This window comes from Bufo bufo, chromosome 2 (genome assembly GCF_905171765.1).
Source record: "Bufo bufo chromosome 2, aBufBuf1.1, whole genome shotgun sequence".
NCBI classification, from domain to species: domain Eukaryota; kingdom Metazoa; phylum Chordata; class Amphibia; order Anura; family Bufonidae; genus Bufo; species Bufo bufo.
This window is the reverse complement of record NC_053390.1, coordinates 737,052,467-737,067,301: the sequence shown is the minus strand read 5'-3', so window position 1 is coordinate 737,067,301 and position 14,835 is coordinate 737,052,467. Positions and strand designations below refer to the sequence as shown.

Below are 14,835 nucleotides of genomic sequence, written 5' to 3'. Positions count from 1 at the left end.
CCCTGAAATCCATCGCTTGTTTGCATTTTCGGGGAAGTTTTGTTCTTTCTATGTGATGGTTTGTGATAAATGTATGTGTTTAGAGTTATTCATTGCGTGCCTTCCGTCACTGTGTATTGTCCTGAGTTTTTTGTAGAAAAGCAAAATCAGATTTTCAATCTTCGGCTTAGAAAAAGCCAAATTTTCTGGAGCCAATTCTTCTGCGCCTGATATTAATACCCCTTGTGATTAGCAGCCAATGCGGTACAAAAGGAGGGTGTTGGCAGAGGGTGCTCCTACAGGGCAACTCTCCATTCTGGCCAATAGATGGACGTCATCTTCATGGGAAAGCCTGAAGTCAGTACATTTAGGGCTGCGCGCTCCTTCCGAACCAAGCTATTATCCCGCTGTGCAATAGGTCTTAAAGTGAACCTTTCTGCTGCCCTATCTGAGAGCAGATGTGATAGAGGGGGAGAAGCTGAGATTGGTGATATATAGGGTTATGTGAATTGAGTAAACAAGCAGACAGGACTCCTAGGAGAGATGGTGAGAGTCCGGAGTACCCCGCCCCCGCAGACCTTCCTGCTCCAAGGCATATAAACCCATATATCACAGATCTCCGCTTCTCTTCCTCTATCCTATCCTATCCTGCTCTCAGATGTGGCAAAAAAAATCACCAAATGGGTTCACTTTCATTACAAATGTCCTATCATTTTGGGTCTACAGCTCTACACAGACCATTGAGCCTCCAGGGAAACGGACACCGAACACTGTATGGTCTGATCCTACAGTCAGACTTGCTTCCATGTGTTCCCAGCGTTATGCTCACATACACTCAGTAGTTTCCAAGAAGTAGTAAACTGATGGAAGAAAGTCTGACCGCAGGATCCGTTGTCTGTTACTATGGAAACACACTGGTTAGCATTATAGCTGTGTAAGCAAAACTAGATCTATCACCGTATTAAAGGGGTTGCCCTGCCATATATATTGATGACCTACAGTATCATCAGGATAGGTCGTCAATATCGGGTCGGCGGGAGTCCGACACCTGGCACCGATCAGCTGTTTGAAGCGGAGGCTGCGCTCCATGGTGATTACACTGCCCCTCGTCTCTTGTGGAGGGGTGGTATAGTGGAATTACAAATTTAAAAGTACTTGAATGGAGCGAGTACTTGTCTTTACACTGCACCGCAACAGCTGTGATCCCGCCAATCAGGACAATCCCTTATATTCATTTTTATATCAGATGCATTGACATTTAAAGGGTTAACCAGAATTTGAATTTAATTCAATATCTCATCGGCAGAGGTCCGATCCCTGCACCCCCCACCGATCAGCTGTTTCGGTAGGTGTCTACATGAACAGATGGAACTTCGGCTGACGCTCAAGAGCATGATGCCCAAAACAGCTGATCTTTGGTGTCAGACCCCCACTAATCTGACATTGATAACCTATCAGTATATTATATTCGCATTCTGTCCGCAAAAGGTATTAAATGAACTCTTGCATTTTGAATCTTAAAACTGAATGCTATCTTTGCATAAAGTACATATCATTTTTGGCCGTTGCTGACGCCTTCTACTAGGACTTGTAACATCTGAATGTCAGCACAAGGGGGAACAGAAATCAACTTGGGGGCACAATATCATAAAGGTTTTGTTTGGCGGGGGGTTGCTATTCTCTTTAAGGGCTTGTTCACACAAACGTTTTTTGCGTTCCGTATACGGTCCATATACGGAACCATTTATTTCAATGGTTCCGCAAAAAAAAATAACAGAATGTACTCCGTATGCATTCAGTTTCTGTATTTCCGTTGTTCCGTTCAAAGATAGAACATGTCCTATTATTGCCCGCAAATCACGTTCCGTGGCTCCATTCAAGTCAATGGGTCCGCCAAAAAAACGGAACACATATGGAATGTACTCCGTATGTCTTCCATATCAGTTCTGTTTTTGCGGAACCATCTATTGAAAATTTTATGCCCAGCCCAATTTTTTTCTATGTAATTACTGTATATGCCATACGGAAAAACAGAACCGGAAACACTACTAAAAAAAACAAAACAGAAAAACGGATCCGGGAAAATAGGCCCGCAAAACACTGAAAAAGACATACGGTCGTGTGAACGATCCCTAAAGGTGACCTGTGGATTTTTTTTCTCGGAGAAAGTGACTCTTGAAGCGGTTCGGCAGGCCCGAAGTGATAAATAGACTGTAAATGGAAAGCAAATGCTCGGTTCATATCGGCGCTCACTGGAACAGAAACCCGAAAAATGAGGAGGAGCCAGATCTACCATCTACGACAGAGCCTCTAATGCAGATGTGAACGTAGCCCAAGACACCTGCCAGTAGATTTTGCCCAGGGCCCCTTTTTGTGGAAACGTTGGATAATTAACATGTCTGTGACCCAAAATGGTTTTTGTATGGGCTTTGCTTTTCCACGTGGAAACCCTGAGCAAAATCCATTTAATTGGTAAGTGTGTTACATTTCCTGCAAAGAAGCAGTCTATGCGGGCGATTCGGTCTCTGACATTTTAGATTTCTATGGTTTTGGAAATTCATCCGTTTGGACTGCTCTTTGTTGTCCAGTCACAGTATAGCTTTCATTTCTAATACTGTTCCTGGAAAATGAAAGCCTTGCTGTGGTTGGTTGCTGCGGGCAACAATTATTTTTCTTTTAGTCCATTTCCAATGAGTCTATGAGATAAAAAAAAAGAAAAAAAATCGGTAACACTCCAAGCAGATCAGTGTCATAGGCTGGAGGCTTACACAGCCTAACACCACCAATTAACAATCAAATTAAGGGGTTTTCTGGCCTAGGAGCCCACAACCACAATGGTCTTAACCTGTGCCCACAAAAAAAAAAGTCCTACACAGTTACCCCGTTCCAGACTGGTGGACACCACAAGCAGCCGGGAAGTGTCTTGGTCTCTGCGGCCAATGGCTGACCTCAGCGGTCACCTGCGCTATAATAGTATACAGGTGCTGTTCTAGCATGTGTGACTGGGAACAGATCAGTGACTGAAGAATTGCGGGCCACAGACAGGTGAGTTTTTATTTTTTTCATTGGACATAGGTTATGACCATTCAGGTTGTCGGCTATAAGCCTGGACCACACCTCTATTTTAGGGCTCATTTCCATGACCGTATGAATGTGTCCATCCGTTCTGCAATTTTGCCGAACGGGTGTGGACCCATTCATTTCAATGTGGCTGCAAAAAATGCGGTCAGCACATCCATCCACATCATATGTTCCATTCTGTGGCCCCGCAAAAAATATAGAGCATGTCCTATTCTTGTCCGCACACAGGCGACACCTTGTTGTCCGCACACAGGCGACACCTTGTTGTCCGCACACAGGCGACACCTTGTTGTCCGCACACAGGCGACACCTTGTTGTCCGCACACAGGCGACACTTTGTTGTCCGCACACAGGCGACACCTTGTTGTGCGCACACAGGCGACACCTTGTTGTGCGCACACAGGCGACACCTTGTTGTCCGCACACAGGCGACACCTTGTTGTCCGCACACAGGCGACACCTTGTTGTCCGCACACAGGCGACACCTTGTTGTCCGCACACAGGCGACACCTTGTTGTCCGCACACAGGCGACACCTTGTTGTCCGCACACAGGCGACACCTTGTTGTCCGCACACAGGCGACACCTTGTTGTGCGCACACAGGCGACACCTTGTTGTGCGCACACAGGCGACACCTTGTTGTGCGCACACAGGCGACACCTTGTTGTCCGCACACAGGCGACACCTTGTTGTCCGCACACAGGCGACACCTTGTTGTCCGCACACAGGCGACACCTTGTTGTCCGCACACAGGCGACACCTTGTTGTCCGCACACAGGCGACACCTTGTTGTCCGCACACAGGCGACACCTGAATGAGATTCTGTGTCTGTAAAGTAAGTTGCTCCACTCGTACTAAAGTTTCTGTTCTTGTATTGATCCAAAGGGACAAGAATTGGCATTTTCTATATAGCGCCGGCCCTGTGTGTTCCGCAAAATGCGGACACACGCGGCTGGTATCAGTGTCTTGCGGATCTGCAATTTGCGGACCGCAAAACACGGCACGATCGTGTGAATGCACCCTTACACATGGCTCAATTTACAACTAATAAGATTCTGTGTCTGTAAAGTAAGTTGCTCCATTCGTACCAAAATTTCCGTTCTTGATACAAATGGATAATTTTTCATATGAGGTGATATTTGGGCAAATAAGCCAAATTTACATTGGGGAAATATAATTTTATTGTGAACAAAAACATGAAATTATTTTTTTAACTTTTGCATTGCAGTCTGATCGGCAATATTTGCTTCACTTTTCTGGTCACATTAAAAATATTTATTCTTAGAAATAACAAAAAAATGTAAGTTTTGTGGATAAACCTACAATAAAAGTAATGCAATTTGAGAAAACAGTGATGAGAATGTATATTTTGGAGAAGGTTTGCTAACTGATTTCTTGTGTCTATCAGGACTGGATCCTGGCAAATCGGAACCTAGAAGCACTTTACTCACAGACCCTATTCAAGTAAAAGGTTTGTGGTCAGTTTTACTACAGTCATTTTTTCCGTGTTAGGCTGCGTTCACACGGGCGAGTATTCTGCGCGGGTGCAATGCGGTAGGTGAACGTATTGCACCCGCACTGAATCCTGACCCATTCATTTCTATGGGGCTGTTCAGATGAGCGGTGATTTTCACGCGTCACTTGTGCGTTGCGTGAAAATCGCAGCATGCTCTATATTCTGCGTTTTTCACGCAACGCAGGCCCCATAGAAGTGAATGGGGTTGCGTAAAAATCGCAAGCATCCGCAAGCAAGTGCGGATGCTGTGCGATTTTCACGCATGGTTGCTAGGTGACAGTCTATTCACTGTATTATTTTCCCTTATAACATGGTTATAAGGGAAAATAATAGCATTCTGAAAACAGAATGCTTAGTAGGTGATCAGTTGAGGGTTAAAAAAAATAAAAAAAATAAACTCACCTTCTCCGTTTGTTCGCGTAAGTCCCGGTCTCTTCTTTACTTCTCAAAAGATGAACTATGGGCTAAAGGACCTTTGGTGACGTCAGATCACATGCTCCAATCACATGGTCCATCACCGCGGTGAAGAAGTTCGGGTCTGGGTACCACAGTCGGTTTTTTATCACGCGCGTGCAAAACACATTGCACACGCACGATAAAAACTGAACATCGGAACGCAATCGCAGTCAAAACTGACTGCAATTGCATTCCTACTCGCGCGGGTTTGCCGCAACACACCGGGACGCATCCGGAACTAATCCGGACACGCTCGTGTGAACGCAGCCTTAGGCTCTGTTCACACTAGTGCCACGACTTTCTTTCCTGATGGATCCCTGACACTTAGATATGTTTTTACACTGATCCCAATGAAACCTGATGCATCCCATAGACCCATAATGAGGTCCATCGAGGTTTCCAACTAATTTTGGGTGTTTTTGAAGGCAAGAATAACCTTGCAGAGTATCTGTTTCTTCCCACAAAAACACCACATCCCCTGTGAAACAGACCCCAGTGGCCAATGTATGAATCCTTTTTTCTGCCTTTGTCTATGCTGACATGTGTTATTTATATAGATATGACAATTTATCAGTGCTTTCCTGAGTGATTAAATATATATTTTTGCTATTTTTGTCCTTTTTGCTCCTAAAGAAGAATTACCATCATATGTATATTAAAGGACGTTTCCCACAAAATCCACATACCCTATCCACTGGCGGAAAGAGCCACCAGTGCCATACTCAACCGTACCAGAGCGTGAATGGAGCATTGGTCACGCATTTGCACTACTGCTCCATTCTCATACGGGAAATCCAGGGCCTACAGTGGTCGGACCACCCCCAGAGATCAGATGTTTATCCTGTGGAGTGTGAGTTACTGTAGAAATCCCTTTAAAGCAACTTCAATACAGTTTAGCAAAATATATACTTAAAGTGTACCTAGCTACATGTTTGAGTACCATGTGTTTACATGAGTAATAGCAATCTGCCCATTAGATGACTTATAGCTGGCATTTTTTGTCAGTTTCTCCTTTACAGGCTCTATCTCTAATTCTCAGTAGTCCCTGAGCTAGTGAGTGAAGACTAGCTGCTCTCATGTCTCCTATAGACTACACAGGGAGAAAACAGGAGTTTCTGCTTCCTAATTCTCTTTAACTCAGAATCACCCAGAATCTCCATCTAGGACAGGGATGCTCAACCTGCGACCCTACAACTGTTGTAAAACTACAACTCCCACTATGGCCTGCTGTAGGCTGTCCAGGCATGCTGGGAGTTGTAGTTTTGCAAGATCTGGAGGGCTGCAGGTTGGGCATCCCTGATCTTGGACATTATAGAGAAGTTCTGCGCAGCATTGATGTGAATAAGGCACTTGGAGTGAGATATAGTGTGTCTGGTCAGGAAAAGAACTGATAGAGTAGAAAGAGGCATTTTTCTCAGATCTAATATATTACAAAGGTTCTTATGTTTGTCTATACTATTGATGTATGCAAAGTTCTGTGAAAAATTAGTAACCATCAAAATATCCCTCCCCCACTATGTTGGAGAAACATTTAGGGGACTGTAGTGTTATGGTGAGTGACACAGCCTAAGGCCTCCTGCACACGGCCGTTTTTTTTTCCCGTTTACTGGCCGTTTTTTGTGTTCCGTATACGGTCCGTATACGGAACCATTCATTTCAATGGGTCCGCAAAAAAAACGGAATGTACTCCGTATGCATTCCATTTCCGTATTTCCGTTTTTCCGTTCCGTTTTAACATAGAACATGTCCTATTATTGCCCGCAAATCACGTTCCGTGGCTCCATTCAAGTCAATGGGTCCGCAAAAAAAAAACGGAACACATACGGAAATGCATCCGTATGTCTTCCGTTTCCGTTCCGTTTTTTGCTAAACCATCTATTGAAAATGTTATGCCCAGCCCAATTTTATCTATGTAATTACTGTATACTGTATATGCCATACGGAAAAACGGAACAAAAACGGAAACACAACGGAAACGGAACAACGGATCCGTGAAAAACGGACCGCAAAACACTGAAAAAGCCATACGGCCGTGTGCAATAGGCCTAATGGTAATGATGCTGGGTGTTCCAGGTATAGGCCATGTGCATTCTTGGAAAACCCTTTAACGGGGTTATCCAAGACCTATAATCAGCGCTCCAGATGGTGACCAAAACAGTCTCCAATGTGCCTTAAAATTTGAAAATTGTGACAAGACTTTTTAGCCTTGTAGCCATTTGCGACAGGGTTGCCTCGCTGTAGCTGAATATTGCGGCGGGGGCACGGGAGACAATAATTCCTTGCCCGGCCGCCGATCACCTACACTGTCATAGGGTACAGGTCTGAGGTAGTGAAATCCCAGCGCAGGCTGGCTTGATGATGTCATCACTCCCGCCTGTGCTGGGTGTCTGCTTAGCACCATCCCAGACCGTACCAGGTGCTAGTGAGCACCAGCGAAACGACACAGGTGGATATAAGGTTTTAGCTTTTTTTGTGCCAACATTACTGGTCATAAGGGGGGGCACTGGGGGGACCTTACTGGCCATATGGGGGGCACTGGGGAACATACATTACTGGCCATATGGGGGGCACTGGGGGGGACATACATTACTGGCCATATGGGGGGCACTGGGGGGGACATACATTACTGGCCATATGGGGGGCATTGGGGGGACATACATTACTGGCATATGGGGGGCACTGGGGGAGACATGCATTACTGGCCATATGGGGGGCACTGGGGGGGACATACATTACTGGCCATATGGGGGGACATTACTGGCCGTATGGGGGGACATTACTGGCCATATGGGGGGCACTGTGGGGACATTACTGGCCATAAGGGGGGCACTGGGGGGACATTACTGGCCATAAGGGGGGCACTGGGGGGACATTACTGGCCATAAGGGGGGAACTGGGGGGACATTACTGGCCATAAGGGGGGCACTGGGGGGACATTACTGGCCATAAGGGGGGCACTGGGGGGACATTAGATGGCCATAAGGGGCGCACTGGTGGGACATTACTGGCCATATGGGGGGCACTGGGGGGACATTACTGGCCATATGGGGGGCACTGGGGGGACATTACTGGCCATATGGGGGGTATTGGGGGGACATTACTGGCCATATGGGGGGCACTCGGGGGACATTACTGGCCGGAAGGGGGTGACGCTCGAAAGGCTTGTTCCCTTCGCGGCCTGCTATTGGCTGACCCTCACTGTCATATGTTTTCATCCGTGCGACGGGAAGATGCAGCTGCGGCCGTGCTGGCATAAGCGATGCAGGAGCCAGGGAACTAGGCAAGTACTATCTGTGTGAGGGGCCCAGGCATATGGTGGGGCATTATAGGTCTTGGATAACCCCCTTTAAAGATTTCAGAAAGTTTTGCTGAACGGACAACTATATACCATGAGAACATTTTGATAACCGTATGTCCTGCAACGAATGTGACCTGTTTATAGCCTTTGCCTGTGCTTGGATATATTTTACAGTTAAAGCGGTGCTGAAAAAGAGAGAATATGGAAGCAAGTACATGAAAAATAACTTTGTTACCGGAGTACGAGCAATGAATGAATTCTGCCTTAAACCCAGGTATTCCTCTGTTTTTCATAAAGTCCTTGTTTGCGGAATCAAAGAAATGAGTGTCCATATATTATAGGAGCGTGCCACCATAGAGACTGGTCACTCAAGAAATCAGAGGAAATCATCAAGCAATGCCAGAGCTTCAAGGGGTTGCCCAAGATAAGAAAAGCATGGCTGCCTTCTTCCAAAAATGGCACCACACCTGGCCATAGGTTGTGAATTTGATCTTTGCTCCATTCAATTCAGTAGAGACAATATTCAGTATCAGAGACGCCTCTTTGACTGGTGTGGTGCTGTTTTTGTAAGCCAGTTAAAGGGGTTGTCCCATGACAAACACTTAAATCGACATTGGGTCCCAAGCGGTTTGACCCCTGCTGATCGCAAGAACGGAAACCCCATGATACCCCATTTAAATGTAGCTGTGCTCATGCATGTTCGGTGCCTCTCCATTCAGCTCTGTGGGACTGCTGGAGATAGCTCTTGTACTCGGCTGTATCCACCCGTCAGTATCTTACATCCCATAGAGTTGAATGGAGAATCAGTGCGCACGCGTGAGGACTCCTCCATTCAAATGGGTGAACACTGGGCCACCCATTCTTGTGACACGCAGGGGCAACAGCTGTTGGGTCCCCTCCAAACAGACACTTATCCGCTATCCTGAGAATATGGGATGGGTGTTTGTGATGGGATATCCCTTTTACATGCCTATATGAAATTAGGGTAGATCAAAACTCCAGCGCACTTAATTTGATCTACACAGATTACTGGTCTGGGAACGTACATTCAGCACCTTCACATAACACCCAATGTGCTGTGATGGGGCACAGGGTCTGTTGTGAGAATTGACCGTCTCGGTACACTGATGCAGAATGTTAGGTGCCATAAAAGTCGCATAAGGCTCCATTCACACGTCCGCAACGTGTTTTGCGGATCCGCAAAACACAGACAGCGGCAATGTGCGTTCCGCATTTTGCGGACCGCACATCGCCGGCACTAATAGAATATGCCTGTTCTTGTCTGCAATTGCGGACAAGAATAGGACATGTTATATTTTTGTGCGGGTCCGCAATTCCGTGTCCGGGCAGCACATCGTGCTGCCCCATAGAAATGAATGGAGCCTAAATTGAAGGTGAATGTCCATGTAGTCTCAGCTGAGGCAGCAGTGAAGACGGATATAATTGATATGGTGGTGCTTGGACTGTACAGTTAGAAATGGAAAAGCTGTGTTAATACAAGATTAGCTTCCATTTTAATTATGTTCTGTCCAAGAGAAATCCAGTTTATCCGCCTTAACACCATTATTTCTAATTGTTACATCAGTGACCTGGAGTCGCTACGGAAGATTAGACGAAGAAGTCCACATGACGACAGTGAATCATTTACTGTGTTCTTAAGATCAGATGTAGAAGCAAAGTAAGTACATGTGTGTAGGAGCAACTGTGTTCACCCCCAACTGATCAGCTAGCAGGGTTCAAGCAGAAAAGGATAATACGGTTTGTGGCTGCATCTGTGGGCACTTTCTTAGGCTAGATTCTGCACTGACAATCTACGCTTTAAAAAAAGAATAAGATTGTCATGCTAGCTGCCATATAGCCAGAGATACATCCTTAAGAAACCAGTTTGGGAATGAGACCTGCAGCTAATACCTGACTCATATCTTTAGCTGCTGTCAAGCCTGCGTTATAGCAGGTAGAAGCAGCCCCCCCACCTATTCACCCAGGCTTCAGAAACAGGAAAGATTTCCTCTCCCTTTGTAACTGTAGATGACCACATCCCCATCAATCAAAAAGCATACTTGCTCTCTGTTACATATGAAGGTCTTATCTCCAGAAAAGTGGTTAGAAGATGAGCTTATCTAATGATCCCTTTGCACCTAGTTAGGCCTTTCATTGATGTCACAACCCAGATATTTACCAACGTCCAGATCATGGCATCAAAAAAGTATTGCACCCCACACACATTAGTTGCATCACTAAGGGGTTAAAATGCCTTAAAGGGGTTATCCGAGTTATGGAAAAAAATATAAAAAACTTATAAAACTCATCAGGACATACATATACATTAGTTAAGCTTGATTTCTTAAGAGAGAAACCCATACCTTTTCATGGTTCTGTTATTGCTGTGTTTACATGCTGAGGGGGCGTATAACAACAAAGCGTGAGCCCTCCCTCATGAATATTTGTGGGCGTGAACAATCTGACCTTCCCCTCACCCTGCTCTGCACATCCTAACTTTGCATAAAAAATAAAAAAAACAGTCGCATGATCATCTCCTAGCTCACAGAAAGATCGTCCTGTCACATTGTAGAAACACAGGCTCTGTGTATCTAAGCTCTGTGGCAGCTCTGTGTATCTAAGCTCTATGTATCTAACCTCTTTGGCAGCTCTGTGTATCTAAGCTCTATGGCAGCTCTGTGTATCTAAGCTCTATGTATCTAACCTCTATGGCAGCTCTGTGTATCTAAGGTCTATGTATCTAACCTCTTTGGCAGCTCTGTGTATCTAAGCTCTGTGGCAGCTCTGTGTATCTAAGCTCTATGGCAGCTCTGTGTTTTTTTTTATAAGCTCTATGTATCTAAGCTCTGTGGCAGCTCTGTGTATCTAAGCTCTGTGGCAGCTCTGTGTATCTAAGCTCTGTGGTAGCTCTGTGTATCTAAGCTCTGTGGCATCTCTGTGTATCTAAGCTCTGTGGCATCTCTGTGTATCTAAGCTCTATGTATCTAATATAGCTTAGATAAATATATGTATCAGCTTAGATACATAAAGGTGTCAAATATGACACCTATATCTATCTAAGCTATATTACAGCCATATCTATGTTGACTATATACTATGTAGTCACTGTCCCCCCTCCCCTCCATACACAATGCAGTGACCTTGTGTACAGACCTGATGGCTTGACCAGACCCTCTAATCCCCGTCACTGTGTTCCGGCTCCATTGCTGGCCTGCCAGCTCTGCAGGTCCCAGGTCTCCTGTTTCAGCATCCGGTTTGTGGTTGGATCAGGTGACTGCTGGAGCCAATGACTGGCTGCAGCAGTGACGAGTCCCTGTGCAACATGTCACTGGGTCACATGACACTCCACTGCTGCAATGCTTATGTGACCCAGCGTCAAAGCAGATGTTGATGCGGGTACAGCTGGGACCTGCGGGGCAGCGATGGAGCCGGAGCCCAGTGGTAGGGATCAGGTAAGTGTGATTATCCATGCTGTGAGGTCTGTGATAAAGGTGAACATCCCCTTTAATGAGAATGCAATATTACTAAAACAGATTTGCCAGGAGTGGTGACAGGACCTCGTTGAAGATTTCTGCATATGGTTATGTTTGGAGATGACAGATTCTGTACATTTATGGATAATGTATAAGACCTTTTATAGGGGTTGTCCAGGATTTTACTATCCTCAGGAAAGGCCATCAATATCTGAGCGGCTCTGATGTGCACCCTGCTCCCCGGCCGGTCAGCTGTTCTGCAGCAGCTCCAGCGCTGGAACTACAACTCCATCCGGAGCTGGTTAGTGCAGCACTGTTCCCGTTCAAGTCAGTAACCAGCTCCATTTGCAGCTGTGTAGAACAGGTGCGAGGTTTCGGACCACCGCCATTGATAGCGATGGCCTATCTTCAGGAGAGGCCATCTGTACTAAAATCTAGGAAACCCCTTTAAAGGTTTTATAGTCAGTGATTTTCTGGGAATACTCAGTGATCCCCGCAGAATGGTGGTGGCTGACCTGCAGTTTCAGGCACTACTACCTGTGTACGTGCACTGCTGTACCCGGAAACACAAGGGGCTGTGGTGACCCAGTGAGTGATGCCACCTCGGCATTCTGATTAGGGCTTCCAGGGATGGATCATAGTTGTGCATTCCTGGAAAATCCCATTCAAATATTGGGAATTTTTATTGAACCGACAAATATATGACATGACAACATTTTTGTTTGATAGTCGTTAAATAAATTGACTCTCACTTATTTATGGTTTCACACTTTTTGCAAAAATGCTTTTTTTTGGAAGCCAGATGTTACATGTTGGCCAATAGGAAATTATAAAACTCCTAGTTTCCTACAGTTTTTGCTCCCTTTGTAGCATGCCCTGAATGTAGCATTTTTCTGGTGTTTTCCCATTGCATTCATTTTATGGCCTTTTTTACGAGCCATAGTGTAGCTTCAGCTGGGCTTGCCTATTTCACGTTGTGCAGTTACTTTCTGTGTCAAACTGCAAGGACACGTCCTGCTCACAGGTGATATGGTAACTTCCAGTCGTGCATTTACTTATGTTTCCAGGAGGAATAACAGAGGAATGTCATCATTTAGAGTTTCGTACAATGTAATTCCAGCTGCGATGCAAGAATTTAGTCAAACGGACATGCCAGAAAACCTGGCAGATCCCCTCATGTCTACAATTTGCAGTATGGTGTTTGCTTTTAAGAATTAAGTAAGCTGAAAATCCTTCTGTACACTTGAGGAGATGGCGAGGAGACACTCTGTATCCAGCAGTGATGTACACTCATGAAGATAGGAGTCTAACAATGGCGGATTCTTTTCACAGAGCTTTGGAAGTTTGGGGGAGCCCTGAAGCCATTTTCAGGGAACGGAAGTTAAGGAAAGAAGAGGAGATTGCTTACAAAGAAAGTGAGTGGCTATATACAGATGGAGCTGGTGTTACCATGACCCCTGGCCGCCATGATGGTAACTTATCATACCTTTCCAGTATTACTATCTGATATTGCATTACATAAATTTGGCCAACAGATGGCAGTATAAGTGAAGTAAATGAAAGTGAGGCTGCGGTGTGCAGGTTATTCAGTTACTGTGGTTCAGTGCTGTATGTACATCTGTAGGTTTACTACTAGGAATTGTAAATTGCTGTTTAAAAGGGGTTTTCTATTAGCCATAAGTTATCCGCAGGATAGGGCATAACTGTTAGATCTATGGGGGGCCGACTGCTGGGAACACCACTGATCATAAGAACAGGGGTCCTGGAGCGGTGGTCGAGTATAAACACTGCTGTTCCATTTAAAGTCTATGGGACTGCCAGAGATGGCTTAGTACAGCGCTTAACGGTACCATAGGCTTTCAGTGGAGCGGTAGTGTGTGTGGCGGGTGATCTGGCATCTTAGGCTACTTTCACACTTGCGTTCGGAGCGGATCCGTCTGGTGTTTGCACAGACGGATCCGCTCCTATAATGCAAACGTTTCGATCCGTTCAGAACAGATCCGTCTGCATTATCTTTCAGAAAAAATTCTAAGTCTGAAAGTTAGTCAGACGGATCCGTCCTGACTTTGCATTGAAAGTCAATGGGGGACGGATCCGTTTGAAATTGCACCATATTGTGTCAACTTCAAACGGATCCGTCCCCATTGACTTACATTGTAAGTCTGGACGGATCCGTTTGGCTCCGCACGGCCAGGCGGACACCCGAACGCTGCAAGCTGCGTTCGGGTGTCCGCCTGCTGAGCGGAATGGAGGTCAAACGGTGTCAGACTGAGGCATTCTGAGCGGATCCGCATCCACTCAGAATGCATTAGGGCAGTACGGATCCGTTCGGGGCCGCTTGTGAGAGCCTTCAAACGGAACTCACAAGCGGAACCCCGAACGCTAGTGTGAAAGTAGCCTTAAACGGGTAGGTTATCAGTATCTGATCGATGGGGGTCCGACACCCAGGACCCGCCAATCAGCTATTTGAGAAGGCAGCAGTGCTCGCAGTCTTCTGGCCTTCTCTTAGGCTGGGTTCAGACCTGAGCATATTTGATATGCGCGTTTGTGTCGCGCGTTTTTGTCCATAGTAAACGCGCGTATTACGCGCTTAACAGCAGTGTCCTATGGCTGCAAACGCGCGACAAAACGCCCCAAAGAAGCTCAAGAACTTTTTTGAGCGTAGGGCGTTTTTCAGCACGTTCAAACGCGCTGTAAAACGCTCAAGTGAGAACCAGGGCCATAGGGAAGCATTGGATTTCATGTGTTGAGCGTTTTAAAGCGCTTTTGAACGCGCTGTAAAACGCTCAAGTGTGAACCCAGCCTTAGCTTTTCCTAGGCCAGTGACATCACATTCATCGGTCACATGGCCTAGGTGCAGCTCAGCCCCATAGAAGTGAATAGGCCTGGGCTGTAATGCTAAGTACAGCCGCTATACAATGTATTGCGCTGTACTTAGTAAGCACGGAGAATGCCGCAGCGCTCAAACAGCTGATCGGCGAGGGGTTCGGTTGCCGGACCCCCACCGATCACATACTAATGACCTATGCAGA

General features: G+C 46.0%; 1 protein-coding gene across 2 annotated transcripts in view; it reads left to right on the top strand.

Moving 5' to 3' along the window:
* The window catches only part of SLC30A9 (solute carrier family 30 member 9), a 106,383-nt gene that overhangs the window by 21,555 nt on the left and 69,993 nt on the right, over window positions 1–14,835 (top strand). Inside the window, exons 3-6 of one of the 2 annotated variants that reach the window (XM_040418928.1) lie at window positions 4,469–4,531; window positions 8,505–8,604; window positions 9,916–10,008; window positions 13,136–13,218. In XM_040418928.1, the coding sequence (XP_040274862.1) occupies window positions 4,469–4,531; window positions 8,505–8,604; window positions 9,916–10,008; window positions 13,136–13,218 (339 nt within the window). Of the gene's footprint in view, window positions 1–4,468; window positions 4,532–8,504; window positions 8,605–9,915; window positions 10,009–13,135; window positions 13,276–14,835 lie in introns of both variants that reach the window. The other variant, XM_040418927.1, reaches the window with a different exon arrangement.